The sequence below is a fragment of the Psammomys obesus genome, unplaced genomic scaffold (genome assembly GCF_907164565.1).
Source record: "Psammomys obesus unplaced genomic scaffold, mPsaObe1.curated_primary_1811, whole genome shotgun sequence".
NCBI lineage: Eukaryota > Metazoa > Chordata > Mammalia > Rodentia > Muridae > Psammomys > Psammomys obesus.
Window position 1 is genome coordinate 46,089,632 of NW_026593286.1, and position 20,990 is coordinate 46,110,621.

General features: G+C 34.9%; 2 protein-coding genes across 7 annotated transcripts in view; one reads left to right on the forward strand and one right to left on the reverse strand.

The window, feature by feature from the left end:
• Positions 1–4,977: 4,977 nt before the first annotated feature.
• Positions 4,978–9,045, forward strand: LOC129683837 (60S ribosomal protein L32-like). The gene is made up of 2 exons (XM_055616808.1): positions 4,978–5,387; positions 8,976–9,045. The coding sequence occupies exons 1-2, from the start codon at positions 4,978–4,980 to the stop codon at positions 9,043–9,045; spliced, it is 480 nt and encodes a 159-aa protein (XP_055472783.1).
• Positions 9,046–12,714: 3,669 nt separating this feature from the next.
• The window catches only part of Nova1 (NOVA alternative splicing regulator 1), a 134,395-nt gene continuing 126,119 nt past the window's right edge, over positions 12,715–20,990 (reverse strand). For all 6 annotated transcript variants that reach the window (XM_055616677.1, XM_055616676.1, XM_055616679.1 and 3 more), the window contains one exon: positions 12,715–15,787. In XM_055616677.1, coding sequence (XP_055472652.1) covers positions 14,783–15,787 — 1,005 coding nt within the window. In that variant the 3' untranslated portion in view covers positions 12,715–14,782. The remainder of the gene's footprint in view (positions 15,788–20,990) is intronic.

Consider the following 20,990-nt stretch of genomic DNA (forward strand, 5'->3'; position numbering starts at 1 on the left):
TCATCTTTGCTCGGTTCTTCCTGAAGAACCATTTTCAGCTGCTGTTTCTCTCAATAGGCCTAGTCCAAGTTTCATATTCTACACAAGCATATAATTCTCTCTAATGAGTGTTTACAACATTTCCAGACAGTGGAGTTAAAGAAAACTGACAGCAAGAAAACTAAAAATGAGTACATTTCCACATACATTAATATGCTATGGTCTTCCTCTTTTTATTTTATTGGATACAATAAAAAGTGTTTCCCATGTTGCATAGTAATGTATTTGATAGGTATCTTTAAGATATTTCAGAAGTTAAGTTTTTAAACACAAGTAGAAAAAAGAGATCTTTGTAATGAGATACTAACTTCAGCCTTAGATATTGAAAAATACATTTTTGATGAAAATACCTTTAAACTCCATACTGAGTTCTAAATCACTCACAAGAAATTACTTCAAGAATATCCCATCACTTTCTTCCATTTAAACTTGCAGTGTGGTAGAAAACGTTTATATGCATAACAGACACCCAGCCACCCACCTACACACATACACATATACCCAATCTTTAGAATCAGGGCTTAAAAATATCTAGTTAATACTTTCAGGACACTCAGTGAGGTCTGTGACTATTGATCAGTCCTGCTGAAATAATCCTTCCTCCCTCTGTTCTAGGTCACTGTCATTCATCTTTCCTGTAGACTGCTTAGTCCTCCGTGTTCATTAACTCAGTTCATATTTGAAATATTCATACATTTTAGAACGATTTTTCAGTAATGGCAATACTTGGTCACTACATCAAAATCCATACTATTGAAATAATTTCAAAGTGCTGATTTAAATATCTATGTTGAAGCACTCATTTTTTCTCCTCTCCTCTTATTAAATGGCTGCCTTTCAAAATGGACTGAAATGATGACCACTGCTTAGTACACACTACAAGGAGCAATAAGCCCTGCTAAAATGGGTTTCATAATTCTGTCTCAGAATGATTCATTTCTTTCATTTTTTTCTATTAACTGCATCTTCATTTATTTTTTTAAAGAATCCTCACCATGTGAAAAATAGTGAGTTTTGAACATTAATCACCACATTCAATTTAATGCTTGCAAGGCAATAGAAGAAATATTTTTGAGTTTACTATTGCTAATATTTCAATGTAATGAAAATATCAAAATCTTGCTGCTTTTGAGTATCTATAGTAAATATCTTAGATTAGATTAGATATTCAACTGTTCCATACTCATTTTTCTAATACTTGCTACTTCATCCCCAGTACAATGTGGTATGTTAAAATTCCAACAGTGAGTAGACAGTCTTGTCTGCCTTGCACTTTCTCTAATAAAGAACAAGTTATCATTATAGTTTAAGAAAAGAGAATTAAATTTGAACTTCATTTTTCCATTTTCAGGGATTTCTTGTGAGGAGAAAATGATGCTGTGTGAGAATAATTTGAAAACTTCAAGGTGCAATTATCATCAAAGTGTGGCATCTGCTAAGGTTTTTAACTTCAGTAATGTGAGCAGTAAATATGCTTTTGGGCATGTGGTCACACTAATCTTTTTTTCAGAAAATGTAATTCCTAGGCAGCCATAATGTTTTTATTTTTCTTATTGTGTAAACTTACCTTGAATAATTTACAGCCTTCTCATGGTCTGAAATTTTATGTTGCCTTAATAAGTTGTCACAGCTCAAGACATTATCAAAACTATTCATAATTTTCAATGTGGATGTTACTACAGAATTCACATCTCTTTTTGCTTTCAATAAGATACACATTTTAGAAATTGTAAGTAAAAATTTGAAGTTTCATATTTTATTACACAATAGCTTTACTAATGTGGTTGTAGAGAAATTACGTACTTGCATATAAACATTGAGTATTTTGAATTGCTAAGACAGTTTTTACTACATTCAGTACAGGACAATGATCAGTGAATATCCAGAACTTCATTATGTCTTCCACTTCTGAAGCAAGCTCTAGTCACCTTTGAAAGGGGACCAAATATATCTGGGCACAGGGTCTTTTCCGAGACTGACACTCAACCAAGGACCATCTATGGATATAACCTAGAACTTCTGCTCGGATGTGGCCTGTGGTAGCTCAGTAACCAAGTAGTTTTCCAAAGTAAGGGGTACACGGACTATTTCTAACAGGATCTCAAGGGCAGGCTGTTTGACACCCCCCCCCCCAGGGGAGGAGCAGTCTGTTAGGCCACAGAGGAGGACTTTGCAGCCAGCCCTGAAGATACCTGATAAAACAGGGTCAGATGAAAGGGGAGGAGGTCCTCCCCTATCAGGGGACTTGGAAAGGGGCAGGGAGGAGACCAGGGAGGGAGTGTGGGGTTGGGGAGGGAATGAGGGAGCGGGATACAGCTGGGACACAGAGTTAACAAAATGTAACTAAAAAGAAAAATAAAATAAAAAAAAAGAAAGGGTTTTGGGAAGATTTAAATGCAATGGTGACTCCTTACTGAGTGGTGTTGGTTCACTGAGCTTACTTTCCCAAATATATTGCCAGATGTTCACCTAATTTCAGCAGGTCTTTCAATTAATTTAAAGCCTATGTTATTAATCTGTAGCATATTGTAAGCTTTCACACCTTCCATCTACTCACTGGAGGAAATGTATACAGGAGAAATTATGTTGGGTCTTTGTGTGCATCATGAAGTTTCACTCACAGCTATAATTAAAATATTCATTCCATTCATAAAAACAAAAGATCAGTTGTATCTTTAACCATTTTTTTTCTATTTGATTGACTGTTGCCATTTATCTTTAATGGAATGGAGAAACATATTTAAGAAATTTAATAAAGCTTTATTGTAATAACTTTATGAGCTAGTAAGTGCCCATTTTGTGTTTATATTATTTAAAGGCATTTGTCTATTGGGACTTTTCATTTTCCAAAATTTAAGGCTGTATTAGGATCTGGTATGTTCACATATTTGTAGAGTTTCTTCATGGACTTTATTAGATTCTGTTATATAGTTTATACCGTTTTTCCTTAGAGACAGTTGATATTTAGTTAAGCCTTTTTCCCATTTAGGGTGAATATAGGTACTGTAATCTATGTTTAATTAAAGCCAGAATCTTACTCAGTACTAACATAATGATACAAAAAAATGCATCTTCTGTCACTACAGAGCTGCTTTTACTCTATTATGCTGGTTTGATGGGATAAATATCTGGCTGATGGTCTTTAGTAAAATTCTAATAAAGGTAACTTAACACAATACATTTTCTACATATGAAGATAACTACCAAACACTCATTATTTTGAGGTTATAGAAATCACATTTATAACTCCCAAAATTTTATCTATATTTAGATATCATTTTTTTCAAGATATGAAGGTATGAGGAGTACTTACTTGTAGGGAGGGGTGTTGATGAGGGCAAGAAGTGTCTATGTGGTCAGAATGTATGATATACATGTGAAATTGTCAAAAGAAAAAATTTAATGCCAAAGGTATTACTTAGAGAATTAACTTTAGGAAATATGTATTTAGAGAAAGGCTGGAGAGAGGTATGTATTGAATATGATAGCCCAGATTTTGCCTTATGGTTGAATACTGGTTTATATTTTTCTTTAACTGAAGAACAACATTGGAAATTAAAACTGTATTTTTCCTCTAAACATTTATTGCCACTGTGTTAGAGCAAGGACTCATTCTATGAAGTGGCAGGACCAATAATAACATTTTTACTCGACTTTAAAGTGTAAGGCCAATGGTATTTTATAAGGATTCTTTTCTTTCTTTTTTAATTTTTTATTTTTTCACAGTTTATTCATTATATATCTCGATTGAAGCCCCCTCCCTCAACTCTGCCCAGTCCCACTCTCCCTTTCTCTCCCCCCCCCATCCCTTTCCACTAGTCTACAGAAAGGGGGAGTTCTCCATCATTGCCTTCTGCCCATAGCTTGTTAAGTCTCATCAGGACAGCCTGGATCCTATAAAGATTATTTTTACTGGCTACACATTTTTTCTTTTCTTGGAAAATTACAAAAAAAAAAGATGACTATATTGTTGTCAGTAAACGTGTTATGACAATTCTGCAATTAAAATTATGATTTGATAAATAAAACCCTGATAGCTCTTCTAATATCTTTTTGACTTTAAAATAAAACATGGGAAACATATTAAAACAATGCCTTTAAAACAACCAAGGCATTTTTATGATTTAAGGTTTATAATTATTCTGAAAAGTAATAAATGAGATGATTAAGCTGAGTTTGATGGTTACTAGCTATAATTACTTTGACATTCTAATAACATGGGAAGATGAACTCAGTCACCTGAGTATGCAGAAGGCACACCTGTAAATTATAGGGTCAGATAAAGTGATGATTGTTTTTATTTTATTTTATTTTATTTTATTTTATTTTATTTTATTTTATTTTATTTTATTTTATGTGTTTTATTTTTCTGCCTCCTTGAGAAAGTAGATAATATAACACAGGGCAAACGTTGCTGATTTTAAAGTGATCTGTCATAAAACATCACGTATAAGATGGGCATGATGATACACCACTGTATAAGCACTAAGATAGAAAGAGGCAAATGCTAAGCTGAAGGCCAGTCTGAGCACCTTATCATGGCATTGTGTCAAAGAAAACAGCAAACAAATGCCTGAGTTGTTTCTTAGTGTCAGAGCCTACCATGTGTGAAGCCCTGGGCTCAATACTTACTAAGATTTTATTTTAATAATGATTTCACAAAATCTCCACAATATAGTAAAACATTTAATGATTTAACAATCTAAACAAATACATGTGCGGTTTTTAAGGCTGTAAAATTTTGATGCACTACAGAACTGTCAAGAAGCATGTGGATTACTGATTGCATTTAGATGGATTACTGATGGCATTTAGTTTTCTAAATATATTGTATAGTATAAATTAATTTTGTGTGGCTTAAAACATACTTTTAAAGTAAATTTTAAGCTCCTTCCTCGGCACTACCTAAGAGGTGGCTGCCATGTCTTTTATGGCAACATGGCTGCCCTTAGGCCTCTGGTGAAGCCTAAGATCGTCAAAAAGAGGGCCAAGAAGTTCATCAGGCACGAGACAGACCAAAATGTCAAAGTTAAGCGAAACTGGTGGAAATCCAGAGGTATTGACAACAGGGATCGGAGAAGATTCAAGGGCCGGATCCTGATGTCCAACATCGGTTACAGGAACAACAAGAAAACCAGGCACATGCTGCCCAGCGGCTTCCGGGAGTTTCAGGTCCACAATGTCAAGGCGCTGGAAGTGCTGCTGATGTGCAACAAAATCTTACGCTCTGAGATTGCTCACAATGTTTCCTCCAAGAACAGAAAAGCCATCATTGAAAGAGCAGCAGAGCTGGCCATCAGAGTCACCAATCCCAATGCTAGGCTGCGCAGTGAAGAAAATGAGCTTGTGTCTGTGTTTTATTTGTGTTTAAAATAAAACTACAAAAACTGCCAAAAAAAGAGTAAATTTTAAACTCTTTGTGAACATGTATTTTAAATCTATTTTTTGTTATTTTGAAAGATAAAGTGCCTATAAACTTTCAACATTTAATTTCTGTTCAGCATGTGCATTTGTTGACAAGTTGAGAACCTTCATATTTTTAAAATTAAATCTGAAGACGTTTCAAATGGCAAAACTTTAACTTTCAGGAGAAAAATAACACTTACAAACTGCCTTGAAATCTTGTAAGCCTTACTGTGAAATACAATGGTTTTCTCTAGTGCCGCACTGAAGATTTCTTGACTATTGCAATAGCCTAGATATATTTACTTCAAGAAGATTTCCCAGGTCTTAAGAGTATCACTTCTTTCCTTTTATACCTCCAAAATCAACCTCCACTATAAAAACCTGGCACGACAAATGCACTACATTTGCTAGTGCATTTTGATTTACATGGTAGTTTTAATTCTGAAAACTTTCGAAAAACAAAACCTCTTATTTTGCACTAAAGTTGCTTACTGTCTCAGAAATATTACAATCCTGTTTTTAATCATTTTAGTTTGTGAGCCAAAAATCTTTAGACTGTCAGTAGAGAAAGATTTTCAATTTATTAATTTTATCTTAGTGGCTTCAGCCTCAGCAGTTGTAGAGCATCTCATTTTCTGCAAATAGGGATACAATCAGTGTTGGCACTGTGTGAATTAATATGAAAGTACTTTCAGCATATAGCAGAATATAATAGTTATTTTAATCTTCTCACATGTTGGAGGATCATTTATGAAAATATGTCCTAATAATACTTCAGGAAAATTTCTTATCTACTTATGTATTAAGAAACATTCTTGCAAAAATTTTAAAAGTAATTTTTTTTAAAATTGCTCACAGCTAATGACAATAAAGCTTATGTTAATGAGAAAGAAATGTCATAATGAATATCATAATTATAACATTGTAACTGTAAGTTTTCTTTTCCCAAACTTTTGAAGTGATATAAAGAGGCGTGATAAACTTAATTATATTAGTTTTAACTGTTTTACTACAGACAAGTGATGACATTCTCATTGTTGGTAAAAAACAAAACAAAACAAAACAAAAAAATCCATTCAAAACTAGAATGTTGGGGATTGGTGTGGTGCTATGTGTTTTGATGCTAACTACTGGCCCTCAAGATCTGGCTACTGCCCAGATAAACTTATCCTTATTGTGTAAATCTGCCCAAGATATTATTCCTGATTGGTTAATAATAAAAGCCTGTACCTGCACAGGGCCAAAAAGGTAGGCGTGGCTAAAGTTCAAGGGCTTGGAGGACAGAGGATCTTAGGAAGGAGAAGGACAGAAGGAGAGGGGTTAAGAGAAGCTGCTATGGGTTAGGTGGAAAAGAAACCACATGGGCTTAGAGGAAGGACTAGGAAAATGGAGTGGAAAGGAGCAATCAAGATAAAGAATAAGCAATTATTTATGGAATTATGGATGGGAGGTAGACGAATTAGGAATGATTAAAGCAGATGGAATGGGATGGGTGCTGGGCAATGAGATAGCATTGGTGGAATTATTTGCCCAGCCCACGGTGATATAAGGCAATTATAAAATCTAACAGGTATCTGTGTCTTTATTTGATTGTGATAGCAGGTTAAGTAATACCATAATTTTAATTGTAGGGCTAATAATAAGCATTATTACACCGTGCTCATAAATAGCATCAATACTAGGATCAAAATAGACAAATGACATAATCTCAACTGAGCACTAAGACCCACTGTTTAGAGAAACATGGACTTTGTATCTGCAGTTCTAATTTTAGTATCAACTACTTTAGTATCAGTCTTCTCTGCTTAAAATTTAAAATAAAAAAATAATTATTGAAAATATTTCCCGGGTTTCTTCATGTCAGGATTCAGTGGAATAGGTATGAACAAAATATAAATAACAAAAGAAGCTGGGAGTTAATCTGAACTTGGTGCAACAGAGACACCAGTGCAAAAACACATGAGATGTCACTCTATTCTTTCACAACTCAATGCACATCCTTGGATATCATTGCAGGAAACACTTCAGTGACAGCATTGAAAACAATATCCACCAAACGACAGCTTCACACACAAGAAGGCATGAAAGGAACAATGGTGTATTGGCATCAATGCTGATGCAATGCTACAGGCTCAGAGTGGCTAAGGGCAGTGCGCTTGTGGCTGTGGGCCCTGACAGGGTTATGATGTCACCCTTCGAAATACTAATTTCCCCATGTTTCGTCTTCTTGTATCACTTTCCTTCTTTTCTGTCCAAGCCAGGTATTTGGAAAAATCTAACATTTTTTTTCCAAAGTGAGTAAAATTTTATTAAATCAAATTATAAACAGATTCAAAATTTCACATGAGATGTTTTATTTTTGCAATTTTATAATTTCAGAATACATCAATATATAAAATTTGCTCTAGAAAATTCATCATTTGTCCATAAACTCAACAAATATTTTAAACATATGTAAAAGTGACTTAGAAATAAAAAACCAATAAAATAAAGCAAATGTAAGAAGCCAACTAAAAAATAATAGTATAATCTTTTAAAGTGATTCTATTGGTCTTAAAATAGGTACCAAATGAGACAGATTGCATTTTTTAAAATCCAAATAAAATATTTCAAATGCTCACTGGAAGTAATAGTGTTCACTCTCAGAAGCATCTATGAAACGAATTACTTAAGGCTTTGAATGAAAAGCAAACTCCTCGGCTATGGAAGATATTTCTAGGTGGCCACCTATCTTCTAGAAGATAAAAAAAATCATTTTTATGAGTTTGAAGAAAAAAAATTGAAAGTTCTCTAGTATAGATTAAGTATGTCACACATACACACAAGCGATAGTTTGTGAAAACAGTAAAATCAAAATAGGAAGTTTAACCCCTAAATTTATCTCTCTATCGTTAAAGCATTGGGAAATTATATAGCATTTTTTTCACTTAAAATCACTTTTTATACCACCATTCTAGGTACAAGTACTTATGGCAATTTCCTCTCCAACAAAAAACAAACCAAAACAATCCCTCAAAAGCAAAAGTAGCAAGAAAATCCAAATCCTAAACCCAACCAACCAAACAACCAAGAAACTTTCATGCATCTTGGTACTAGAATAAATTGTTAAAGGTTAAATATCTTTCAGGGTTGTGCCTACAAGATGGTGAACACCAAATGATTAAATATCATGATCTAAATAACATAAAATATACTGTGTAGAAGTTTTCTAAACAATGTTTCCCTCAACATACTTAGAAAATAAGATTAGACTTTAATGAAGAAATTTTTCTCATGCTAGTATGTGTTGAAATTACAGTTGTAAACTAGGCTTCAAACTCTAACAGTCAGGCTTTGTCTTACAGTGTTAACATGGATTGATATCCAAGCTTATGGTCTTTCTTTAATTAGAATTTTTCTCAAAGTTTATTCCTGAAAAGGACAACATAAAACAGCACAGTCACTAAGTCTATCCAAGATGTTTTAAGTATACTGGATTATTTTAATATAACACATTATCTACTATGGACTTGACCTGTCTTAATTTTTAGGAAAAAATGGCAGTATGATAAAAGTGTGAGAGCTTTTATCAAGTGTGTTATCATTTTACATTTGGGTTAGACGACCTTAAAATGGAAATTGACACAACTACCTATTTGATAAAATGCAGTACTTTTGCTGAAGATAAAAAAACTTTAAACTGGCTGAGTCAATTTAAATGCTTAATGCTTTCATTATCCAGATGTTCCCAAATAGTTTACACATTAAAAATAAATTGGCTAATCCAAAGAAGTCATTGTAATTTGAATCCTCTTTGTAGTTCTACAGGACTGGGATGTTCAATTAAGTATTCCACCAATAGTATTTTTGTTCCACCAGAAAGACAAAAGCAAGCAAGCAAGCAAGCAAGCAAGCAAATAAACAAACAAAAGCAAAAACAAAATACTGGACACATCAGCGATTTTCATGTGTATTTATCTTCTTTAAGCATTTTCAAAGTAGAGGTGCTATATTAAAACAGAAAGACAATTGTATATAACATTTAATATTCCGTATTTTCATGGGTTACAAGTCACTGGGGACAATACTTTTAATCATGTATAAATCACACTCAAGAAGACCAGGCCCCTGTAGTTTAGAAGCGACATTACTTCTTGCTCTCTGTGAGGAAGAGCACTGGCACCATCAGGGTTTTGGTTATCAAACATTCAGATGTCATTTCACTTACTTGTTGGTGATTTACTTGATACTGAATTAAAGCAGATTCAAACTGGTCCTCTATCGATTTCAGAAGTAGATAGGCTGGTGTAATATGGGGCAGTATTGTCTTCTATGAAAATTCTTCAATGATTTCATAGCGATAAGCATAAGTGCTAAATGCCTTTTTAATAACTGCAGACCTACCTTGATTTTCACAATAAGCCTGTATTCATTTCCACAGGACAAAGTTTTCACACAATTTAAGGCAAAACAGGTATTAATTTACTTAACAGAACTCATGTTTAAATAATTAAAACTAATTTGTGTTTAAAGCTATTTGCAGATTTATTAAAGAAACAAATACAAATATGCATTTCTACAGAACTGTTTTTTTTTTTTTTCCAAAATGAGCTTAAAACTTGTTCCACAGTTTTCACTTGTATATATATCTAATGGCAACCCAAGTATTGGCCTCTGCACCACTTTTAATGAGACAATTGCCCTTCCATCGCAATTATAAAAAACTATTTAAAAAAAATCCAGCACATACACGTTAAATATTTTCCTTAAAAAAATAATCTAATCAAAATATTGAATACTTTAGATTTAAACAATATTTTATTTACAAATCTGATTTGATGTATTTTATTAATTATACAAGGTAATGCTTCAATTTTCAAGAACAGTTGCTTTTTGTTTTTATAGACCAGTGGAATGACATCCTATCTAGTAATATGTTCGACATTTCATTTCATTTTTCAAAATTAACACATTTCTGATACTTTTTTGTATAAACTTTATTTAATTGGGGCACATATCCGATGAAACAAAAAATAACATGCATAATTCCAAAAATAATTTTAAAGTAATGATACTTACCCTTTATGTAAAAAGACATCTATGGACAACAGTGCACAACAATATTATGTACTCATGTTTATGAGAAACCAAGCAGGAGGAAAAATGTGTTCATCCTGTTTACTAATAATAAGCAAGTTCATATGGCTGTTTGCATCATTTAAATAAAGTGTATATATTAAATTTCTAAGATTGCATTGCACTCCAAATTATTATGTATAGCCATGCTTGCCCTGTATTTAATGATCAATGGATTTCTGCTACTAACAGAGTAACTGGTCTTAAACTGTGTATGTGATGTAAAGTGTTAAATTATATTTTCATCTCCTTTTAATTGCTGCCTTGGAAAGCAAGAATTCCCTTCTTGGAGAAGAAGCACAGTAAACATAATTTACTTAAGGACTCAGTGAGGAATCATTTTAAGAATCAAGAATGTACCATAAGAATGGATTAAAAGGAATGTCATAACCAGTACCTCTGTTGAAGTCTATTACCACCGTTAAAATTTCTAAGAAAAGATAGGGCCTATAACATGGGGATTCCATTCATTGTCAAATTACTAAAATCTACCAATTTAATGCTTTCATACTGTTTATTTTTTTCCAATAAAAAAATAAATCTCATACATTAGAAGTGGTACACAAAAAACTGGGATAAAATTTATCAGATTCTTTATAGCACCATTTACACATTCTTAAAGTAAACATATGCACTTTCTTAGAAAGCGATATAAATATATAATACAGGACTTGCTAACCTCTGTCAACCATCTGAATGCGATGGAATAATCTATCTCTACTGTGCAGGTAGGCTTGTGCATGGTGGTGTGGCAATATCATTTTAAAAGTTTGTTACAGATGTGATGGGAAGCTGGAAGGAGTCGAATAAGCAGAAAACAGAGCTTAGATCTACTGTAAGCAATGAGTCGAAATGAGCCGTTACAGGTTAGAACTTATCATTGTTTCTGATCATTCAATGAAAAATGATTTCCACAGAAATAGATACATATATTGTTTTGGGAGTGGGCTGAGTGAGGTGAAGTGGAATAGAGAGTCCTACAGGTAATAACTGGAAGTGCAGACGAAATTGGTCTTCAGTGCAAAGAGGAAGGCAGCCGTTAAAAAGTCTAGGTGCAATGTGGTGCTGAAAGAAAAGCTCCCAGTGAAAAACGGAAAACCAAAACCAAAAACCAAGAAACAAAACAAAAACCAAAAATAAAAGAAAATAAACTGCAATGCAGCTTCAAGCAGTAATTTGTGGTGCTGAAAGGACAGCTCCCAGTGTTGAGGAAAAGATCTTGGATCTAGAATGAGGTGTCCAATCTGTATGATAAACAGCACACTGTGTCTCAGAGCGCCCATTCAATCTCAGTAAGTAAATGAAATATTGATTGAAAGTGACCCTGAAACAGAATGCATTAAAAAGACACAGAAAGCTGCAGAACTGAGGTAATTCGTATTCAGCGTGTTCACCAGCCTCCTTATAGCGAAACAAGACTATAAATAGTTGCATTTCATTAGATGTTTGCCTTGTGTCACCAGTTTTCTCCACTTTGGAGTATAGCTGAACAGCCATCTTTACATGCCTACCTGTGGCAGTCTGAAGCCATACTAATTTCCTTGAAATAAATTAAAGCATTGCATCACAAATCAATTCTACACGGTCTATAAATTTCAGGACTTTTTAAACAGCATGAAGCTGATTTACACATAATTCATACAAACCCTTATTTGTTACCATAAATTAAAATGTAAATATCTCTAATTTAGCTTTCAGTTTTAACTAACATATAACCATGCCAAGTAGGAAAAGTTTGGAATTCCCATTTACAATTAAAATTGAACTGAGTGCACTGTCAGCCACACTAGGTAATAAAATACACATAACTGTTTAAATGGTTTGGCTTCAAAGAAACATTAAATTCCAGATGAAATGTATGGGCTCCACACTGGACTACTGGAATTTTGAAAAAAAAAAAAAGATTAAAGATTTGCTAATACTGAACAAAACATTTTAAAGACCCGACATTTGAAATGCTTCTAATACACATCCTAGATTGCTCCCTTTTCCTTCTTCCAATGAGTGGGGGCCCAACTTTGCCTTTGTTCACTGCTGACTCTGAGACAGCATGGTGAAAGAAATTTACATAGATATTATTTACTGTTAATGTATTATAAATGATCTGAGACTTGTGACATGCAAGGAAAAAATGAGACGGGAGACAAGTGATGCTACATGATGAACTAAGCACATTTATAATGATAAAATGAGTAAATATAATAGCGGCAATGCTAACCACTGATTCCACGAGATACACTATTTGTCAAAACTTACACAACTACAGAGTATCGACGATAAATAGTCATTACCAATTAACACAGTTTACTACAGCTTTTCTCTTTCATTTAAACAAGCATATCATTCCCTTTGAAAATCATTCTCTAAATAAATATTTAGAGATAGAGAACTCTAAATGAAATAACAGTCCAATGTTAAAAACTAAAAAAAAAAAAATGAGTTCTACTCTTACAGTTTGACAGAAATGAATTATTAATAGTGGAAGGGGAAGGGATCAGGAAATAATTTCAAGTTCTCAATGTCCAAAAGTAAATTGCACAGTAAATCAATATGAAATGAAGAGTCCATATAGTTCAATGAACAAAAGGGAAAGTTCATGAGCACAAAGATCACAGTTCAGAGAGAGAGGCTGGACGAAATTCAGACATGGAGCATCACACTCATTGTTCTTTAATTGGTTGCACAGAAAGGAGCAGCTGGGATGCCATTTAGCTTGCTAGGATGGACGTAACCAATGGGCTGAAGTTGAGATGGAAGTAATTCTCTTTTGTAATTCAGTTGCTCAGCCAGATGATCCAGAGGTAGCCAGCATTTTATTTTTGTCCATTGAATTTAAGACTGCATGCACAGCATGAGGAGGTGCTTGGGGATGGATGCCCCTATGAGTGGCCTTGAGCGGGCAAACTCAGAGGTTAACAGATGGTGTGTCAAATGGCCTGGACAGTTGGCACTCAGGAGAGGTACAGAAGAGGGTGACAGTTGTTGGGTCTTGGGAACAAAGGCTTACTTTGAAATGACCTGTCAAAAAGCCTGACAAAGGTAGATCATACTACCTCTCAAGATAAACTGCCTCTTCTAAATAAGCATGCAGGAAATACTGTCTGATTGGTGACATAAAAAATGCTCCACAAAACATGCAAATTACCGAGTATTAGAAATTGCACTGGCTGCTAGCGCCATGCTGCAAGGACTCCGTCATGGAGCAAACAGCTAAATCACAGATAGCTTCACAGTAAAATCTACATTCACAATACTAATAGGTTTCTAGTGTTAACAAATTATACACAATTATAAGCTCTTAAAATGCAACATACTTATCCAGCAGTTGCAGATAATGAAACATTATCAGCTATCAATAATGTGTTGGCACTTTCACTTTTGTTTATAAAATTTCCAATACACTGTACCACAGTTATGTGTCTAAACAGTGAGGATGTTAATGGAGTAATGACTGTTCTACTGGCCAGGCAATGGGATCAGTAGTGAATTCAGTGCTTAAAAACAAATGTACAGACCTCTGAAGAGGTGGGACTCCATGTGAGAACTTTTGTTGAACTTACAAATGATGAAGAATGGGCCATGGCCAGCATGCAGCATTATTTCCATTGTCTAGTTCAGATGGAGAACAGGTGCTTTTATTGATCTGTAAACTTACCAATGTAATTTTCCACAGTTTTAACCTTTTAAATATTTTACAGTGCTTTTATGCAACTATATTGCTTTTTGATCATTTTAAATTTAAAACTTATTTTCAAAATATTTTTCCTACTTCTCTGTGCCCTAAGCAGGAAGTAAGACATACATGACAGTGCTTTGGCCTCACTCCAGTTTAGGTCACTGAACCCACCATACTCAACCTAACAGTAGTTAATTTAGTGTTATCTAGAACTAATACTGAAAACTATACGCATATCCCTGTCTACATTCAATCATTAAACTACAATAATGCTGGTAAAATGGCAGGCTTAAATCTTATACTAGAAACACCTCTGACAAATATACACAAGCAAAGTATAGAGAACAAAACAGGTCAAGAAAAAATTCTATGAAACATCTGGTAAAACACATATTATTTACATATACACATTGTCAACATAGTCGCATTCATTTGCATAATTATATATTAATAACAGAAAAACTTCACTTCTGCAAAGTACAGTACATCCTTCTTGAAAATGGGGTAAAGGAGGGGTTAAAACAATCTGACGTATAATTGGGACACTCAGCCCACTTTCTGAGGATTGGCAGCCCGAACTCCTTGCTCATATGTGATCCTCTGTGTAATTAAATACTGAGCAGCCTGTGTTGCAGCTGGTGTTCCAGTAATGGTTACCTTCCGATTCCTTGTGCCAGGTACGAATTCTCCCTTTTTGGAGATCTGTATCCTTGCACCAGTCAACTCCTGGTATTCCACTAAGGTTTTCCCTCCTTTGCCAAGTATTGCACCAACTAAGTTTTCTGGAACTGCTATTTCAACTACATCCTTTGATCCATCTGTGGATTTCTCTGTCCCTAGAATGGCACTGGCAGCTAGGGGCGAGGCAGCTCCAAAGTATCCATTGGTTGCAGCAGTAGCAGCAGCCAGGCTACCTAATGCAAATGTTCCCGCCGTCCCACCAGCTGTGCTGCCACTGGCTGAGGCTTCACTGGCATAGGTGGCCAACAAATTGGCTGCTGCTGCTGCTGGGTTGGCACTGGCAGCTGCTGCAGCCAAAGCCCCCGTTGCTGCTGCTTGGCTGAGACCTAAACCTAATGTGTTGAGATTATATCCATAGCTGGCTAATGTATTAAGTGCAGAGGTGATGGCCACCAGGTCATTGCCTGTGAAGCCAGATAAAACTGCTGGGAAGGCCGCAACACCGGCAAGGTTCGCATGTCCTAAGAGCCCTGCGGCTGCTGCGGCAGTTGGCAACACTTCAGCAGTGTTTGCATAGGGAGACCCGGTTGGATTGGAATTCGCCACTGGGCCTGTCACATTGGCGTAGCTGATATTGAGACAGCTGCCACTCTGCGGGTCCTCTTGAATCTTCTGGATGATAAGTTCAACAGCTTTTCGGTTTTGTTCAGGTTCTCCACTCACTGTGACAACCCTCTCTTGCAAGTTGATCCCATCAGGTTTCTGGGAAAGCTGCACCCAAGCCCCTGACTGCTCCATTATAGCCTTCACAGTAGCACCTCCCTTCCCTATTATCAGACCTGCTGTGCTGTTGGGAACTATAATCTTTACCTGTAATCAAAAAAAATACATATAAATAATACTTCTGTTTTGTGCAATACATCATATTACTTTGCTATCCTAGAAAAAGTACAATAATTGATAATTAGTTTAAATGTAATTTATTAAGATAGAAATACCACAACTTTAAAGTGACTTTTATCATATTTTAATAAAACTACCTTGTACAAGGAAAGTTTTCAAAGGAAAAAAAAGCAATCTTCAAGTCAAGAAAGCAATCTTCAAGTCAAAATTATTAAACAAAAAATTCATCGGATCTCTGCATTTTGCAACAGTCTATGAGAAATCAGCATGTCAAGAAAGAGGGACTTATAAGTATACATTAATGTCTTCAAGTAGCACAGAAATCACAATGCCGCTACTGGTTCTTCAGCCGTTGAACCTTAAAGAAACTCTCTGCTCCAAGAAACATGAACAGACAGTGTAGAATTATGAAAGCAAAGTTAACAAAGACAACAGTAGAAAATACCCACTTAAAGCTTTCAAAACATTAATTTCATGTTCCTTATTACCTAGTAGTTTGGGGGTTATTCACAAATATCTTATTTTTTATGGCTATATTTAGAAGTAAAGTTCAATAAAATTATTAATAGTATTTTATTTTTAATTAGACAAACTATTACTTAAGTTCATAAAAACTGACCATCAGATTATTAATAATTATTTACGATGTTTCTTAAATTAAGGGGATTTGAGTGTTATGTCATCTAGGCCTTCTGATGATGTAATTCTCTGTTTTAGAAGACAGTTGTATTAGAAGTAGTGATTGTTACCCTATTGCCAAGTAGTGAGGAGAAATCACTGAGTCCAATGTGGCGATTTTGTTAATTTACACTCAGTGTACAGCAACAAGAAACAGCACATCCTGACTTACGTCATCACAATAGAATTGTATTGTATGAGTATTTAGTGTGACATTTCCAGAAAGCCTAAAATTAAAAAGCTAGGCATTAATATTGAGCTTGTATTTGTTGACATCCACATATCTATTTATGCCCCTTACCAGGCTCATCAAACCTGAAACCTTAGTCACTGACAGGGCACTGAAGTAACTTCTTTATTCTCCGTGTGGGGCACACAATAGAACTGGTGGCTAAATCACCTCCCATGTAGTTGAGATTTTCTGATATTCATTAGCTAATATGTAGCAAGTATCACCACTGCTATCTTTAAAACACAGATTTCCAAAAGTACATTTTAAAGGCTGTCTGTCTGGTCTGGTCATTCTGCTCTCTAAGGCAGCAGGCAGTGAATATGGATCCATGTTCCAGAGTGGGCACAAAGGGGTGTGTTTAGACATCTTACACACATATTACACACAATATTTTCTTTGTGCAATTCTGATTTTACTTAATCCTTTTGCAAAAATAGTTTAATTTTTGACTTCTAAAAAAATCCAAATATAAAACCACTTCTTAGGGACAGCAAACATATTCAAAGTTGCCAACTAAGTTAATTTTATTTTATGAAGGATATTAAAAAAACCTTTTAACAGTTATTAATTTTAGTATTTTCCCCAGAAAATTATTTGTCTTTAAAGAGTTACAACTATAATGTTAACCCTAATTTTACCTTATTATAAGGATGAATTAGAACCAACCTTCGGTTTTATAATATATGAAAATCCTTAAGTATCTCGAATAAAATTCTGCAGTAAGCCCAGGTTGCCATGTAGTCTGTACAGCTCTCTAACTATGCCTGAACCCTAGCATGTCCTTTCTTGGTTTCATCATTTGTGAGGTAGTCACAAAAATTCCCCACTCAATTCATACTTTAGTCATGAGTTCCTAAGAATATCCCACATTTAGTGTTCTTCTGTCTTTGTCTTGGATCTTCTATGTCTTTCCAGATGACTGAAAGGTTTTCTCTCTCCTTACACTGACTTTTTCATCAATGTGTGTGTTTTCACCTGCTGAAGTCTTGTATATCTTACAAGCAGTTTAGCTTGTAAGGCTACCTATGAAAAACAAAACAATACAAACCCCAAACCTTACTGGTGTCATTTTTTTTTTCTTACACTTCTTATGTTATTTCTCCTAAGCAGTACAAAAAGGCATCTGCCCTTAGGCTACCCACTTATCTGACTTTACATTCCTATTTGTACCTGGTTTAAGTTACACATGGGTAATCATCAAAAAAATAAAGCAACATATATATATACACACACATATTAGTATGGGAATAAATTTATTTAAAAGATGATTTACCATAGACATTGAGAAATCTCTGTGTATGTACAAAACATCTAACACTGAGTTCATTATTTTTTAATATTAAAAATATTTATTTATATATATATTTTGCTTGCATGTCTGTAATTGTATTTCACATATGTAGTGACCGCTGAGGTCAGAAGAAGGCATCATATCTCCTGGAGTTGGAGGTACAGTTTTAAGACTTCTTGGGGATACTGGGAACTGAACCTAGGTCCTTTGCAAAAGCAGTGAAAACTTTAAACTGCATATCTCTAATCTTTGACTTTAGTTTTTTCAATCAAGTGTAATGTTTATCATCTTAAAATTCTAAAATTTACATCATGCATATGTTGAGCTATTCAAAAGCTAAGTGCAGTGTGTTTGAATCTTGTCAGAAAATTTCTGAAACCAACCTTACCAAGTTTTTAAGTCACTTAAAAAACCCACTGCTGTCACACTGACAGTCTGATTTATTCCTACATGTTCATTTATTAAAGTGTATTTTCCACCATGTTTTATAGTTTCAGTTTCTAAAGTCAGCGGTTACCCTAATTCAGCCATAAAAATGTACTCAGATTAATTTCAGTGATCTACGACTGAGTGCTACTTGATTAAGTAGCGAGAGGGGCCAGTTAATAAGATAGCTCAATGTAAGCATCTGCTAACTCACCAAAGAACTAGGGACGTCCCTCTCTTTTGCTTCAAACTATACCTGAGATACATGAGTTTCTCTACAAGTTTTGTGGAGGTTGTGCCCTCATTTTGTTTCTTTTCCACACTTCATTTTCTCTTCTGTCTATAAGCTAAGATAGTGAAGGGAAAGCTGTGAACAACCTTTTGTGTGGCTCTGGAAGAAAACAGAAATGAACAATAGTTTCCAAAAACCTTCAGAAGAGAAAAAAGTTTAATATACTTATTATTTGATTTAACATTATCTTGCTTTGTTTCTGAAGCATTCCTCTTCCTTTTTCTTTTTTCTTTTTTTGTGAATGATGTCTATTTTAAAGTTGTGTTGCATCACTGCTTGGGAGGTGCAGCTGGACTGAGGAAAAGAAAACAGTCCATTCATTACAGCACAGAAGCTCTTCAAACTGCTACTGTTCCTCTGAGATGACAACCAGTCTACCTGGTTATATAAAAGGGGAAGCTGCTCAAGTCCGCTCAGGGGACCAGACACACTGCAAAAATAATAGTGTGGCAGAATGTAGGTTGACTTTAAAAGCAAGAATGAGTTAGGATAGTTTTGCTGCTTTGAAAAATCAGATTTTACTAAAATGAAGTTCTGTTTATAGAAGAAGGGCTATTTGCAATTCTTCACAGGTTAAATGAAAAGAAAAGACTTGTACTTATTAGTCTTCCCGCATCCGTTTTGGTTCATAGGTACTAAAACATATGCTCAAGAATTCTTAATTCTAGTTAGTAGAAAAGTGTATCTGAAAAATTTAATTTTTAAATATGTAAATTAGGGTTCTCAGTTTTTTCATTTTTCACTGAATTCAATATTCAACTTAAAAAGTGAAAAAATGAAAACAGCTCTGAACAATGTCAGAGACTGTGTTCAGTGATACAGATGGCGAGGACAAAGGACGAGACATGTGGCTAGAAAGCAACCTATTGTGGACATTTTCAGCCTGAAGTATCTATTAAACACTACAGTGAAAATGTCAGGCGGATGAATGATTACAGCTCTGTAGAGCAGAAAAAGTTTGAGAGTTAAAGAGAAAGAGTACTTTACAACATAGAAATACACAGTGTCACCCAGATAGGGTGAATGTAAAAGGTGGTTGAACTAATGATCAACACAGTTTTAAAGGGAAAAGGTGTGACGTTTAAAATCGTCAGAGGTATGAGAGTAGTAAATTAACCATAGGTGAGGCCATAGTATGACGATGCGTTTGTGTGTGCATGCGTGCTTGTGTGTATGAGTTAGTGAGCATGTGTGTGCAGGTGTGTGCACGTGTGAGTGTGCACATGTGTACATGTGCATGCATGCACATTTGTGTATGTGTGCATACGTGTCTGTGAGCATGTTGTATGAGTATGTGTGCACATGTATACATGTGTGTATATATGTGGGTGAGTGTCTGTGAGTATGTGTGCATGTGTGTGCATGTATACGTATGTGGGTGTGTGCATGTGTGTGTATGTGTGTGTGTGTACACATCTATACCGAAGGAAGGATGGAGAGAAAGCATCTGCTTAATCGAGTTCCACAATTTTGGGCAATACAGTACAAAACAATCTTAAAAGCATGATTATAATTTGCATATAAAGATCTCTAGGGCAACAGATCTAACCATATCTGACTATCAGTAAGTCCACTAATGGAACATCAGACAAAAAAAAAATACCTTTTGAATAATATGCCTTTGTTCCTTAGGTAATATTAATTAATTAAGCAAACATCCTCAAACCTAACTAATACCCACACTAAAACTTTTGTAGGTGTCAAACTGTTCAAATACACACGTGTTAACTTGTCCCTAGGGGCTAATAAATAGAACTCCACAGGTGCTGGGCTCAAGAACTTCTGACATAGTAACTATGAATGATAAAAAAACATAGGGGAGAGCAGCCTTACCAGGCCACAGAGGAAGACAATGCAGCCAGTCCTGATGAGACCTAACAGACTAGGATCAGAAGGAAGAAAAAGAAACCCTTCCCTACCAGTGGACTTGGGGAGGGGCATGTGTGGAGAAGGGGGAGGAAGGGAGGGATTGGGAGGGGAGGAGGGAGGGAACTAGAGGGAGGATACAAAGTAAATAAAGTGTAATTAAAAATAAAATAAAATAAAAAATTAAAAACCTTACATTTATTATATAATAATTTAATTTGGTATAATTTTAAAAACATGAAGCAAAGGCCATTTCCTTACAGTAAATGAGCACCTCTCTGAGACAGAGGTCTCTCCCCAGGGACCTTCCCTGATATTCACTAGCACATTCCAAGATGTATAACAATTTAGGGCATTTTACAGCTTGGAGGCACATATAGTATCA